General features: G+C 42.4%; 2 protein-coding genes across 4 annotated transcripts in view; one reads left to right on the top strand and one right to left on the bottom strand.

Annotated features, from left to right (window-relative positions):
• CHLSN (cholesin) overlaps positions 1–13820 on the bottom strand; it is a 121016-nt gene that overhangs the window by 22045 nt on the left and 85151 nt on the right. For all 3 annotated transcript variants that reach the window (XM_088174347.1, XM_088174346.1, XM_014870004.2), the window contains one exon: positions 3001–3218. In XM_088174347.1, coding sequence (XP_088030473.1) covers positions 3001–3218 — 218 coding nt within the window. The remainder of the gene's footprint in view (positions 1–3000; positions 3219–13820) is intronic.
• Positions 9377–13820, top strand: part of GPR146 (G protein-coupled receptor 146) — a 46523-nt gene continuing 42079 nt past the window's right edge. The window contains exon 1 of the mRNA XM_014869982.2: positions 9377–9973. The gene's annotated coding sequence lies outside the window, so the exon portion shown is untranslated. The remainder of the gene's footprint in view (positions 9974–13820) is intronic.

Here is a 13820-nt window from a genome sequence, read left to right as displayed (position 1 = left end):
CTGAATCTTACCTGAATTCAAATTAGTCAATGAGAAAAATAAGACCTATATAAAGAAAAGTGACATATACTATGGCATAAATAATTTCCAAGAAAATGGTGCTTCAGCACCTTTTTTCACAGCATGGTGAAAAAAGCCTCTCCCAGCTAGGATGGCCCTCCAATAAAATGATAATTTGATCCCTCTGGAGACTGGAAAGCATCAAGGACCATTTGTTTTTAGACTCAAATAGCAAAGCTGGAAAACTGGAAGACCTGCTCGGCTTGTGGCACACTGTGCCAGCAGCAGGGACCCCAGAGAGGGGGCACAGGCTGGCAGTGCTGCCAAGGGGAACCTCCATGCAGCCCTTGCAATCCTGCACTGCTGCAGGGCTGCCCTGCAAGCACAGAAGAGCAGGGTGGGATGCAGTGAGCAGGGTGGGATGCAGTGAGCAGGGTGGGATGCAGTGAGCAGGGTGGGATGCAGGGAGCAGGGTGGGATGCAGTGAGCAGGGTGGGATGCAGTGAGGAGGGTGGGATGCAGTGAGCAGGGTGGGATGCAGGGAGCAGGGTGGGATGCAGGGAGCAGGGTGGGATGCAGGGAGGAGCAGGGTGGGATGCAGTGAGCAGGGTGGGATGCAGTGAGGAGCAGGGTGGGATGCAGTGAGCAGGATGGGATGCAGTGAGCAGGGTGGGATGCAGGGAGGAGGATGGGATGCAGTGAGCAGGGTGGGATGCAGTGAGCAGGGTGGGATGCAGTGAGCAGGATGGGATGCAGTGAGCAGGGTGGGATGCAGTGAGCAGGGTGGGATGCAGGGAGGAGGATGGGATGCAATGAGGAGGATGGGATGCAGGGAGCAGGGTGGGATGCAGGGAGCAGGGTGGGATGCAGGGAGCAGGGTGGGATGCAGTGAGGAGGGTGGGATGCAGTGAGCAGGGTGGGATGCAGGGAGCAGGGTGGGATGCAGTGAGCAGCCCTGCCCTGCACACTGTGTGCCTTATTCCCTGCTGTCAATGCTCTCTTCATTAACTCCCCATGGCTGACAGCACGAGGCACAGCTTTGTGAAAGTCACCCTGTGCCTCGTACAGCTGTGCTCTCCTGCTGCAAACAGCCCCTCAATAAATAAAAATGACAGCTGCAGTTATCATATGGTACATCAAGTTCCACCTGTCCTACAGGAGATTCACATGCCATCAGGCACTGAGGATGCCACTTCACTTACCCACACTTGTGTCATGTAAGGCATTTATTGTGGGTGGGGCAAAACACAAATCCACAGCACTCTTTTGTTTGCTTCCAATTATATTGATCTCTTGCATCTATAAGGTTTACTTATCCTCCCACACATTATTCATGCCTGTAGCCCTGCAAATGCATGTAGACTGAAATCCTTCACCCACTCAGTATGCTGGAGAGCGTGCAATGGCTTTCCAGAATCTGGGTTTTTGTTACCCTTCCCCAGCTACTATATTACTTCTTGGATTCACTTAAATCCAGTTATTTCTTTTGCAGTCTCACTGGGTTGAAAAATTGTCTGAGGTGTAAAAGGACTAAGTTGTTATTCTATAACTAATAATGGTTCAAGATGGTCTGGGCACATTTGAGGCTAGAATGGTGACTATGACGATGTTTGCTTGGCAGTTCAGCATCTTGTGACTACCCCTGTTAAATCTACAAAATTCAAATTGTCTGTTGCTGAAATAATCCCTCACAACGTATTGCTGTACATACAACCCACAGACTCTGTATGACAAGACCAAATGACAGAGATGGTTTTCTATTTCAGGGTAATTTGGTACAGGTTAAGTGAAACTCTAGAATCAAATTTGTTCAAATATTAGTTCAAATATAATTTCATATTCTCCCATGTAATAAAGCAAAAATCCATACAGATAACAGTGGAATAACAAGCGAAACCTCACAGCTTGTTCCTTTACTTTCCAAACCTGAAATCCATTATCTGTAGATCTGGTTCAAAGCTAACTGTCAATCCATTTGCAGTTCAAAACAGTGGTGAACTGCTCCAGCTGTTTTCCAGATCAAAAATATTATTGTCATTTTGCTATCGCTGCATGCTGAGGGTTATGTAACAAAAATGCACATGTCCCTCTGCCTGGAATGCAATTAATTTCCTCCCTTCCCACTGTGAGTGGTAAGTAACAATTCAGACAGTCTGGATGCTTTGGTTTTGAGCACAGGCAGGGATGCAACCCTGGAATTATTCCACGTGGTAACCCACTATTTGTGACATGCCAGTCTTCTGGAGGTCTTACAGCCAGGGTATATTTTGAAGTTTGGAAACAAATAAACATCATCTTCCTGTTTCTAAACAAACTCTTTACTGTCTGTGGGGTACCCTGAGCACTTTGCTGCAGTTCTTTAGTTTAACCATAGACTTTTCTTTATGGTGGAATTTTAAGTCTTCTAATAAGTTGCTAACTGGATAAAGGGATTACTTCCAATCTGAAATCAGCCACTGTACTTGCTGTACACTTTGGTATGCAAAAATCAGGCATTGGATACTATTAACTTTAAAATAGTGGCAAATCCCATCTAAATATACAAATATCCAAACATTCTGCAGGTGGTTAAATTCAGACTCTGAAATGCTTAACCACTCCATGAAATCTGCTTATATAAAGAGAACAACTGGAAGTCCTTTGCCTTTCAAGAAACAAAACTCATTTTCTCAATGCAAGCTTTTTTGCAATGTGCCTTTCATCTCTATAAGTGCAGCTAAGCCTGTGATATTTATGTAACAACCAGAAGATCTTCAGGACAGGAGCTGCCTTTCTATAAAATGTTTGCACCATACTTAACTTCTCTCTGGTGTTGCTGTAATAGAAACACAATGGAGTGATGAACTGTCCTCCAGGGTGTCAACCGAGATGAAACATTAACCTAGTACTTAACTGCAGCAATTTCCTTTAATGTGTTATTGCTTGGTACAGCTTGTTCTGGGTTACTGGTTTACAGCTTACTTCTGCGGGCAGCACCTGCAGTGGTTTTACAGCTCTTACCTGGTTAAATAGGCCAGAGCCCGCTCACATCCCGATGGCTTTTTGGGCTCCACCTTTTTAATGGAGATTCCAGCTTCCCTCATCAGCTGTTTCTCCTTCTTCTTGCGCTCTTTTTTTAATTTTCTTTCCAGTTTTCTCTTTTCCTCTGGAGTAAGTTCTTCCTCTTCCTCTGCAATAAGCTCTTCCTCTGCAATAAGCTCTTCCTCTTCTTTTGTAGCCTGAAATAATTAACATTTAAATTAAGTGTTTATCTTTCTATAGGAAAGTGAACAAAATATGCATGAATGTAATTAAAAGGCACAGGTAATATTTAAAAGCAGAAGGTTCACGTTTCATATTTTTACTGTTCACTGTACTTCCATCACCTCTCTGCTATGCCCAACTGCCAGAACTGCAAATGCTGCACTCACAGAGATCTGTCCATCTGCTCTCTATAGATCATGATACTGCTCTGAACACTACAGGACCCTGAGCACCTTCCACCTATGTATCAACCATCATTCCTAACACTTCTCGTGCTGTTTGTTCTCAGCCTGAGGAGGGCATGTGAACAGCAGAGGCTGTTTCACAGTGGATGGAGGGTTTTGATGCTTTTTCAGCATACACTTATTCCAGTGGGAGCAGTAGTGTTTCCTTAAGATCCTCAATTTTTGTTTGTTGTGTAACCACACACTTCCCAGGGTTGAGAAAACCTCTGTCTGCCATGCAGAGGCTTCACCTCCATTTTATGAAGGGCAAAGATGTGACAACTTCCTCCTTCATCCAAGACCTCTTGGAGATCCTTTAGCAATCTTGAGGAACACATGCACAATCTTCAGTAAACATACACAGATACATATCTCACAAAGGTTGACATTTCTTTAGGTTTGCAGACAGAACAGTTAATTATTCACATCTAAAACCATACTACCATAAATATATGCATCAGTATATCCCAAAGGAAAATAAGTATTTCACATACAGATGAAGAGCTTTAAATAGCTTATCTGACTATAAAAATTGAGTTTATCCTGAAAAATCCAGTGCGAGATTACATTGTGTAGGAATAAAATGCTGTTCCATAGCAAGATGAGATTCATTCCAGGCATTCCCAGATGTCTGAGGGATGTACTCAGGTAAGGTCCTCTGCTAGAGCCTGGGACATCCACGGAGGCCAACTGGGTGAGAAAGAAATGCCCTTCCCCCTCTCCCTGCTCCTCCCTCACCTGTTCAAGGAACCTCTAACTGAAACCTGAATGCACAAGATCAACTGCTTTATGGCAAGACTGGTTAAAACCACTTTATAAGTTCACAAATCCTTAGTGTTGCATTAATTTGTGTCAGTCTAGTGCTTTCAAACACAAATGTAGACACAGAGCTAAGTAAGATTATTCTTGCTGACATTCAACCAAAGAATGTTAAACAAGGCAATACCTGAACACAATCTTATTTGCCAAAGACACCTGTTGGGGTTTAAACATTTGTTCAGTGTCAATTCACCTATCATCTAAGCTGACTCTGACTCATCTTTTCAACTTGGTGTTTTCACAGACTGGAGAAAGGTTAAGAAAGCAGAAATCAGAACTAATGGAAGTAGGACACTAAAGTGGAATTGCTTTTTCTTGTTTAAAATACTTTTCATGTACTTTTACGGAAAAGCTAGCATTCATTGCAAACACATGCAAAAAAGCAACATATGTTGCATTAGTATAGAAGACATTTTATAGTTCATGCTGAGAACAAAATAATATTTAGGATGAAGGTAGAATTGAATTGTTACACAGGAAACAACGTTTTCATTTGAAAAACCACCCTGGTACTTACTAAAATAACAATCCAGCCACACAAAGCCCTAGAAAACACTGAGGGTGGTCATTTATAAAGTGTTTGTAAAAGATTACTACAGCAGCTGTCCAACAGACGACACACTACAGTTAATCTTCTTTTAAAAATAATGTAATGAATTTGTTTACTTTTCTGTGAGCCATGAAGCTTTCAAATAAAGTGACTGTGGCACATCATTAGAGCCAGTCTGATAAAGAGGCCTCTGCTTCTTCATACTTACAGTAAATGCATATCTTGGTAACTTCCCTTCCCCCCCTACATTCCTCGCATTATCAAAAAGCTTTTCATCCTTCTCCCTGACCGCTCCATTAAAAACAAAACAAGTTGCTCCCTCCCTGTGGGTCCCAACGTAAATACCGAGCCCTAACAACGTTTGTTTCCAGCATGGATGGGCCGTGGGCTGTGTGACACCAGAGCATTGTTCTCCTGCAGGGCTGTCCCGGCAGGAAAGAGCCGGGATTTACAGCTGGAGGCTCCTTCTGCTGGCCCACAGCATCATGCAGGGAAATCTGGACACACCAGCTTCTGCCTGGGACTGCCAGCACAGGAACTGACAGAGTGCTCACAACAGCTCAGACCGCTTCTCTAGGTCCAAATACACTTTAATCCATCCATGTCAACTTGGTTAATTTAGTAGGATGTGCCACAGTCTGTCCTAGACGGTTTTTTAATCTGAAAACCTCACGTTTTATGTGCTACAGAAAAGACCTACATTTGGTGGTACAGTCCCTACTGAAGCTGAGGGTGATTTTACCAGCGAGGGTAATTTTATCACAATTTATATTAAATAAAACCTCTTCTTCCAAACCTGGAGACTTGAAAGAAAACAAAACCAAACCTTCCACTGGAATTTAAATCCTAGCTGTATTTATTATTTATTAATCTATTGATGTGCCTCTCCTTTCCTTAAATCAACAGCCTGAGTCTTTAATTTTGTTTTCCCCAAACCATTAGTGTGACTGTTTATCTGGAAGACGTTTGTGACCCATTTGGGTTTAGAGTTTTAGTGTTATGTCATTATCTAAACTAAAAAACCCCAACCAACAGGACTTCATTGTTTTGAGGTCATAAATATTCCAGGTTGTCTCCTTCTATATTTATAAAGTGACATCACAATTTGTAGTGCTACAATTTAGCCTAAACTACAACGTTGTAAAGTCCCTATTTGAGCATGTGAGACACTTGTTTATTGACATGATAAATTTAAACCACATGCACACAGAAAAACAGAACACTTGCTTATTTGCAAAGCCTGCTGAGAGCTACCACACCACCTTGGGTTGTGGGCTCATTAGATCTCAACCTAAACAAGGTCAGGCCAGGTCAGCACACTTGAATGAATGACATTCAGAGGAGAGCCAGTGTTTTCTCGTGATTAAGGAGGTGGGAGTCTTCCACTTGGAAACTTTCCAGAAGGCCTGAAAAGGTGCTAAAAGGGATATTGCCACTGGATGCCATTTTTTTGAGTGAAAGGCAGACCCCCAAATCTTTCACACTTACTCTCATAAAAGCCCATGTCAACTTTGCACAGGCACAGAGATATGAGCTCAGGCACCCTCAAGCAAATTCCCAAAGTTTGTATCATACCAAGTCCATCTGCAGGCAAAGTGCTGTGGGTGCCAATGCACTGCCTTTCATCAATGCCAGTCTCCAACTTTCTGAACTGCATGTAAATATAGCAATATGCTCTAAATAGTCCAAGACATCTGACTCAAAATAGCTGGAGGCTTCAGCTGTAGCACTTTTAGATACCAGTTAAAGTTTTCCATCATTCTTTGTAAGCTGGAAATTCTGCACAAATTTGAAACATTTTATAAATGATCTTTAGAAGTGAGCTTACAATCATAAATGAGGAGCTAGCTCACACAGAAGGGAAGTGTTCAATACAATAAAGCAGCCCTGCTAAGCAAAACAGGACAGGGAAATAGAACTGCAAGAGAAACCAGCAAAAAGATGTACAGGTTCTCTTGAAGATACCTGACTACCTGACTTTTTTTTTTCCCTCCCTGCAATGAGAGTGGCAGAATCAAACAGGTATAGTTTTTGAGGGTAATTTTTGTATCTGCATAAAAGCATGTATTACCAGGGAACTATGAACTGCAATAGCTGAGCAAGCAGCACCAAGATGGGAATAACAGCACTAATAACAGCACACTAATTGTACTGTGCTTCCACAGAGCACTAAGTGCATTTTTTAATTTGTTTCCAGTCCTTGATGGCCCCACACTTAAGTAGAACTGAAGAGATCTCCTGAATATTTCTGTTCCTCCTCCTCACTCCTTCAAAATTCCCACACTTGCACCCCTGGCTGTCCATTGCCAGCACAGAATAATGTTGACAGAGTCAGAAACTGAGGAATTGCCACACTGAACAGAATACTCATCTACGAAATTCTGCCTTTGGGATTCGTCTCTGTAGGTCTGAATTTCCTGCCTGATCAGGGCTTTGCTGCCAAACCTATAGAAGGAACCACAAACCAAGCCACAACACCAAATTCACTATTTATTAGAAGCAGTGAATCCAGCTCCTCCAAAACCAATAGAATTTTATCCTTTTCTCCCAGCAGAGCACCAGAAGTCTCTACAAGAGCAAAGCAAGCAACAGCAGAAATTCAAAGGAATAAATAACAGTGACAAACATATAAAAAGGGTGTCAAATTTTTGAACTCTGGAGAGTTCAAAACAGAGGGGAAATGGATTATATGGCTTATTTCATAGTAGGAGCATTGTTTCGCCTTGTTTGTTCATGAAGCTCATGTTATTTCATAACTTTTAACATAGAGAAATGTCAAAAGGGGCTTTGTTCACTGACCAAGAGCTACTGACACATCACGTAATGGCTTCTGCTTAGGAGCAGCCTTTTGGCCCCCAAGTGCCCTGTGAACGATATCAGCATGCAAAACGTCCTGTTTCTGCCTCACACAATACACATGAGCCCAGATAAATAACTGGCCATCTGCCAGCCTAAAAACAAAAAGCGGAATCTATAAACACAGATCAAAACCCACAGAGAAGAAAGGCTGGCAGACCCTTAGACACAAGGTTCATAAAAGAAAGATTGACAAATTGTTTGCTATCCAAGGCTGGCCAAAGAGTTGTGCTACAACTGCAGCTAGAGAATTTGCATAAAACAGTTCAAGGCCACACTGAATTTAGATAATTATTTTCTATCATTTAGCACACCCCATGAAAAGAAGAACTATGACCAGAGAGGGCATATGAAATATCATTGTGCAAAAAGCAAATTTTAAATTAAAAGCAACATGTAAAAATACTCTTTATACAATGTCTGCAGTGCTTAACAGAGGAAGACCTTTTAGGAGTTATATACTGCTCAAAGAAAAATATACAATTTTTCATAAAAGCTAGGTGTTTGCAGAATGTCAACTCCTCAACAAGAACACTGGCAAGAATTTATATTAAGTTGGTTAGTAAAGCTTTCTGTAGATTCAACCCAGGCAGAGAAGCCTCAAACAAGTTCTGCAGGAAACCAGATTTAAGTAAGAACAGCCTTTTTATCTTTCTGCCGCAGGAAAGGATTCTTTTTGTGGTCATGTAAATGTTGGGTTTTTGTTTGTTTTTTTCTAAACAGTCTCCTTGTGTATACAGCTATAGTATCTCAGGAGCACAAGTGATCAGGTAGCACCCTAAACTTGCAGCTGTAATTCAGAATGGATGAACCTCGATGAGCTTGAAACCTGGTTTAATTTACAACTATGTGATCTTTGCATGTCTCAGATTTACAGCCAATTGTGAAGAGCACATAAAGTGTTATCATTAGCAACTGCTGAATAAGAAGAAATTGAACAATTTACTAAATTACATGAAAGCATTTACAGGCGCACAGAATACACAACTTAAAGAATGCAGCTTGTTGAATTCCACTTTATAGACTGTTACTCCTATAAAGTACATACTCCTGTGCTGTGGCAGATTAAGTTCTAAGGCATAAATTAGGATCGTATTGTATTTCTCATTTTTCTCCTCCAGTATCACAGCCCTGAGTACAACAGAAATACTTGAGACACCACCACAACTGCACAGTTTTGCTTCATTTGCAACTTAGAGTGCGGCCGGGAATTTTCACATATTTGTTGAAGGATTTTGCTTACTCCCCTACTCTTAATTAAACCGTGTTAAGCAATCAGGAGAACATGGAACTGGGGAAAAAAAAAAAAAAAAAAAAAAAAAAAGGAACCCCCATGGAAAGCATTTATATCCACATCCCTGTGGCTTACACACAGCCCTTTTAACCCCTCCCCAGAAACGCAGAGGAATTTTAATAGAAGGAGCACGAGACTGTCGCAGCTTTCATTGCCACCAAAGTCGCCCCCTTTAGTGGTGCTGACAATTTCTTCTGAGGCTTAGAAAGGCTTTGGGCAGTGAGAGGAGGTAGAAGCAGAGCAGAGGCTGTTTTGAAATCCTTGCTGGAGAATTAGAAAAAAAATAAATAAACCAACCCCAAACCACGAGCTCGATCTCCTCCAATGAAAGAGGTACCACAGGGTGTAGGCAGGTTGCCAGGCGAGCTCGGCAGCGTGACCGCACTGCATTGAGTTTCTTTAATGAAAGCCAGGAAAGAACACATTACACAGTGTTTCTTCTGAGAGCCAGCGAGCCTCCAGTGATTGAAATCAATAAAAACAGTCGGCAAGGGGCCCAGTGGGGGAAGAGAGAAATCTCCACTACAGCATTCAGTTTGCTTTCCACTTTCTCCCTCCCCCTCTAAAGTTAAACTCCGAAGATCACCATGACAAGCTGCTTCGCTTCCAGCGCTGGGAAGACGCTGGTGGGGATTTAAAGGAAGCGAGCGCTTTCCTTCGCCTCCCTGCCTTCGCTCTGCCCCCAGCGCGAAGGAAATGAAAGGCTTGTTCGGAATTTGAATCCCGCCTGGAAAAAAACTTCATTGGACAAGTGCATCGCTCTGCATTTCAGGAAAGGGATGGATTTTACGGTCAGAGAATGCTAAAAGGTGAGAGGGGGAAGAGAAGCAGGAATCTGATCCAGCCGGAGCCCACGGGCAGGGTAGGATGTCCAAGCCGGCGGAGGGGATCTCTGGAGCTGCGGGAAGGGCTGCGAGCAAGTGCCTGAGATCATCCACATCCTGAGGCACCTGGAACGCTGAACACGTGACGGACACGCCGAGCCAGGTAAGCAGAGCCCGCTTCTGACAGTGCCGTGTCCGCGTCCGAAAGCCCAGACCTTTGTGCTGCAGCCCGCACAGTCTGCCCCACGTCCGCCCTCGTTAACCTCGGGCGACTTAACGCTAAGCTTGTCCCGTCTGAGAACCGTGTCAGGCCACTAATCCTCCCTGAACTATAAACCGTGCACAAAAGCCCTTTGTTTGCCCGTTTGGTGGTGGATTTGCGAGCTGACAAGGTAGGACAGGGCCATTGCGTAAGCGCAGCCCCCCCAGGAGCCGCCGCTCCACGCGGGCCCGCTCGGAGCGGGGGAAGGCGGCGGACACCGCACTGCTGCGATCTGACACACGGCCACTAATGGATTTCTAATATGGCCCATATTTATCTATTTTATTTATGTACTTTAATCACCATAGCAGCCACATACAGAACATACTTGCAGCGAGTTCCGTGCGCTGCTCGGCACCACGACTCGCAGCAGCGTGCATGCACCGGGGCTAGGCTGGTTGTTTTGTCAAAAAGAACTTGGCAATTAGTTGTTAAAACAGCCAAGGGGGATTTCTGGCACGTTGTTTAGGAAAGACCGACGCAGGTTTATGCAGCACGTGTGTTACTTGCCGTTATCCTAATGCAAACAAGCTTTATCCCCAATAAAAATGGGGAAGGCACAGATAACAGCCGTAGATCACCACATTCTACTCAAGTTTTTGGCCAACTTCAGATGATTTACGTAGACCTCAGTGAGACACAGAGAGTGAAATCAAAGCCTGCCTTCCGCAAGGCAAGCAGAAATAATGATAGCTACATCTCTTCTCCAGCAGAGGCAGGAATTCAGTGGGACAGATAATAAATAGGTGCCTGTGGAGCAAGAGCAACAATGCTTGTCCCCCTCATGCTGGTCATCATGAGATGTTGACAGCAACACACATGCTCACTGCTGGAGAGGGACTGGATTCCACTTAAATGTTTCAGATCCTCTTTATCCCCAGCCTGTAGGGTACAGAGTCTGAAGGTAGAGAGACTTCCCAGTATTTCCAGCTCAGTACCAGCAGACAGAATGCATGAATTTAGTATAGCAAGTGCAGATGTGCATCTGCAGGTGCAGTGTTGCTCTTTCCTTGGAAAACACACACTTTTAAAGGGTCATTTTGTTATTCTCATGTCACGCAGAAATGGATGACTCACCCACTTAAAGAATGACCTGGAGAGCACCCCCGTGGGCAAAAGTAAAGGGCATAAGTTGAAGCATGAAGTGTTCTAATAAAGCTGTGAAAATAGCTGAGGCAGTATTTAAATAGTAGGAAGTTTCTAGACTAATTTATTAATCCATGTTTTTAACTTTTCACACAAAACGATCACAGAATTACAGCTGAAGGTGTAGTTAAAAACAATAATTTACAATAAAAAAGCAAAGTTATGATTCATAATAGAACAGGACCCTGCATTAAGTTCTGTGCATACCCACGGTTCATTTTGCAGAGTCAGTTCTCTGTTTTGCCTCCCCTGCACAGATCCTTTGCAGAAATGACAGCACCTTCATAGCTCAGGAATCACAGCAATCATTCCCACACCAATCAACAAGTCTGCTTTGCACTGCTCTTGGAGCTAAATTTATCCTTATGCAGAGGAACCCATTAAAGTCTTTATTTAACATTTCAGACAAGGAAAGCTTAGGTGGGACTTACACAACGTACTGACATCTCAACCTCAAGTGACACTCCTCCCCATTACTCCCTCAGCAGAAATATAAATATTGTCTTTAAAGTGCAGGATATTTTTGTTCATTGCGATGTATTTTGCAGAAGCCAAGTGGCATGAGTGACCACTGTTAATGGAATATGTTCTTTTCAAAACCACAACATAGAAAGAGACCTATTTTCTCTATGAGAAGTTGTGATCAAATACAGATATTCTAGCAGTCACACCAGAGTTTTTCAGTCATGTCTCTGTTAATAAAGCAAATTCTGTGCACAGTGACCTATTCTTCACACTCTCCCTCTGGAAGATCTGGAAGAATCTGAGTTGGGTACAACAGAAAAGAACTATTGGGAACCAATTTCTCATGTTTCTACCAGACTTGGAGGTCCCATATAGTCAGAAGTACTTTGTCCTCAACAACGAAACACATCTTCATCACAATCAAGAGTTCCTAATAGCTCATACCAATTGTCCCTAAGCAATGCTTATTGGTAAAGAGCTTTTTGGAAAGAGTCCATTAGGTTTTGAAACAGTCAGAAAAGTAGATGGAAGTATTTTAAAGGAGGAAGGACGAACACTTTGTTTTAATCTCCCCCATTTAAGTCTTTATGATGGAAAAGATCTGGGATTATGAAAAACAAGTTGAATGGCCATTCAAAAAACGCTGAAATTCAACAATAAAGGTGCAAACACCAGAGTCTGTTGAACACCTGGATAGCCTGTGTTTGGTGAAACAACATTCATGCCTGCACTGGGGGAAAAAGAGTGTTGCCATCCTTTTCAGATGAACATGATCTGACACTTGTTGAATATGGTAAAGCTTCAAGGTGTCTCCTTTCCTATTTATACCAGTGGTTCATGTTCACAGTGCTGGACTCACTCAGCTGAGTATATTTAGTTTGCTCAGTCTCAAATTGACAGCTTCTCTGTAATGTACCCATTCTGACTTAAAAATGGAACATAATTAACATACAGCTGGAGAAGGTACATTTCTGCCATTTATGGCAAAGATTAGTGAAACTGAAGACTAAATATTAAGTAGAAAATAGATGGTTATTGATTGGTAGGAATGGTGGCTTTCCCTACAATTCGAATAGGAATTCTTGTATTTGACTTAGGAAGACATTTGTGTTAAAAACAACAAGGTCAACAAAACCCATAAAAAACTTCATACCTCCTTACCAACAAGTTGCCACTGTTTTCAGTTGCAGAGTTAGCAGGATGTTTAGCTACAGGGAATGAATGTCCTGGGACGTACACACTACCTCAAACACTCCATATTCTCCCAGACCTAACAGAACTTTTTTTTCCTTAATTTCTTAATAAAACCAGCACCATTTTTAGTCAGATATACCAAGATCTTTTTCAAAACCTAGCTAAATGTTCCAGAATGTGTTTCATCCATACCTACATTTATATACATTCAGCTGCACACGTAGGCAGGAACATGTAACTTTCAATTTGTGATGAACAAGACCCAAGAGAAGACACTCAAAAAAAACGGAGTGGGCAGGATTAATTTCTTTAGGAGAATGTGATCATTTCATGATTCAGTCACCCTAAAATAGACACCCACAGCAGCACTCAGAACACGAGCAGCCTGTCCTGCACCTTCATTCCATCCTCAGCATGTGTCTTGCCTCTTGATTTGCTTTACAATGGGATAAATGGTTCGAGAGACAGAGAACTGGACCCTCAGTTTGGTTGTGAAAATAGACACCTTTAAACTAAATAAGGAAGAAATGTGATGAGCATTAGTGATTTTTGCATTTGACTTCCTGCCTAGTGATAACCAGATACGGATGATTGAGATTGTGATAATTAATTTGTGTGATATGATCCTTCTTCTAAATGTATATAATTTCGACTAAGAGACCTTTGAACATCTGTATGCAGAATTTGAAAATGTTTAAAGAAACAAGTACTATAAAGCTGTACTATAAAACTGTATTTCAGGCATAGTTCAGTTGCCACTGAACATTCTGTTTTAAGAAGTTCTTAAAGAAGTTCTCAAGGAGAATGGTAAAGGAGGAAATGTTTTTAAGAGCTGGCATGAATTACACAATCTAACTTTCCTTCAGGTCTGCGTGCTGCTCTTCAAATCCCCATGAGCAAGTGCAAGTGGTACTTAACATGACTGGTAGGGAGAAAGAATTTG

The sequence above is a fragment of the Sturnus vulgaris genome, chromosome 16 (genome assembly GCF_052056855.1).
Source record: "Sturnus vulgaris isolate bStuVul1 chromosome 16, bStuVul1.hap1, whole genome shotgun sequence".
Classification (NCBI taxonomy): domain Eukaryota; kingdom Metazoa; phylum Chordata; class Aves; order Passeriformes; family Sturnidae; genus Sturnus; species Sturnus vulgaris.
The sequence above is the reverse complement of the archived record's forward strand: the minus strand, read 5'-3'. Positions and strand labels throughout refer to the sequence as shown.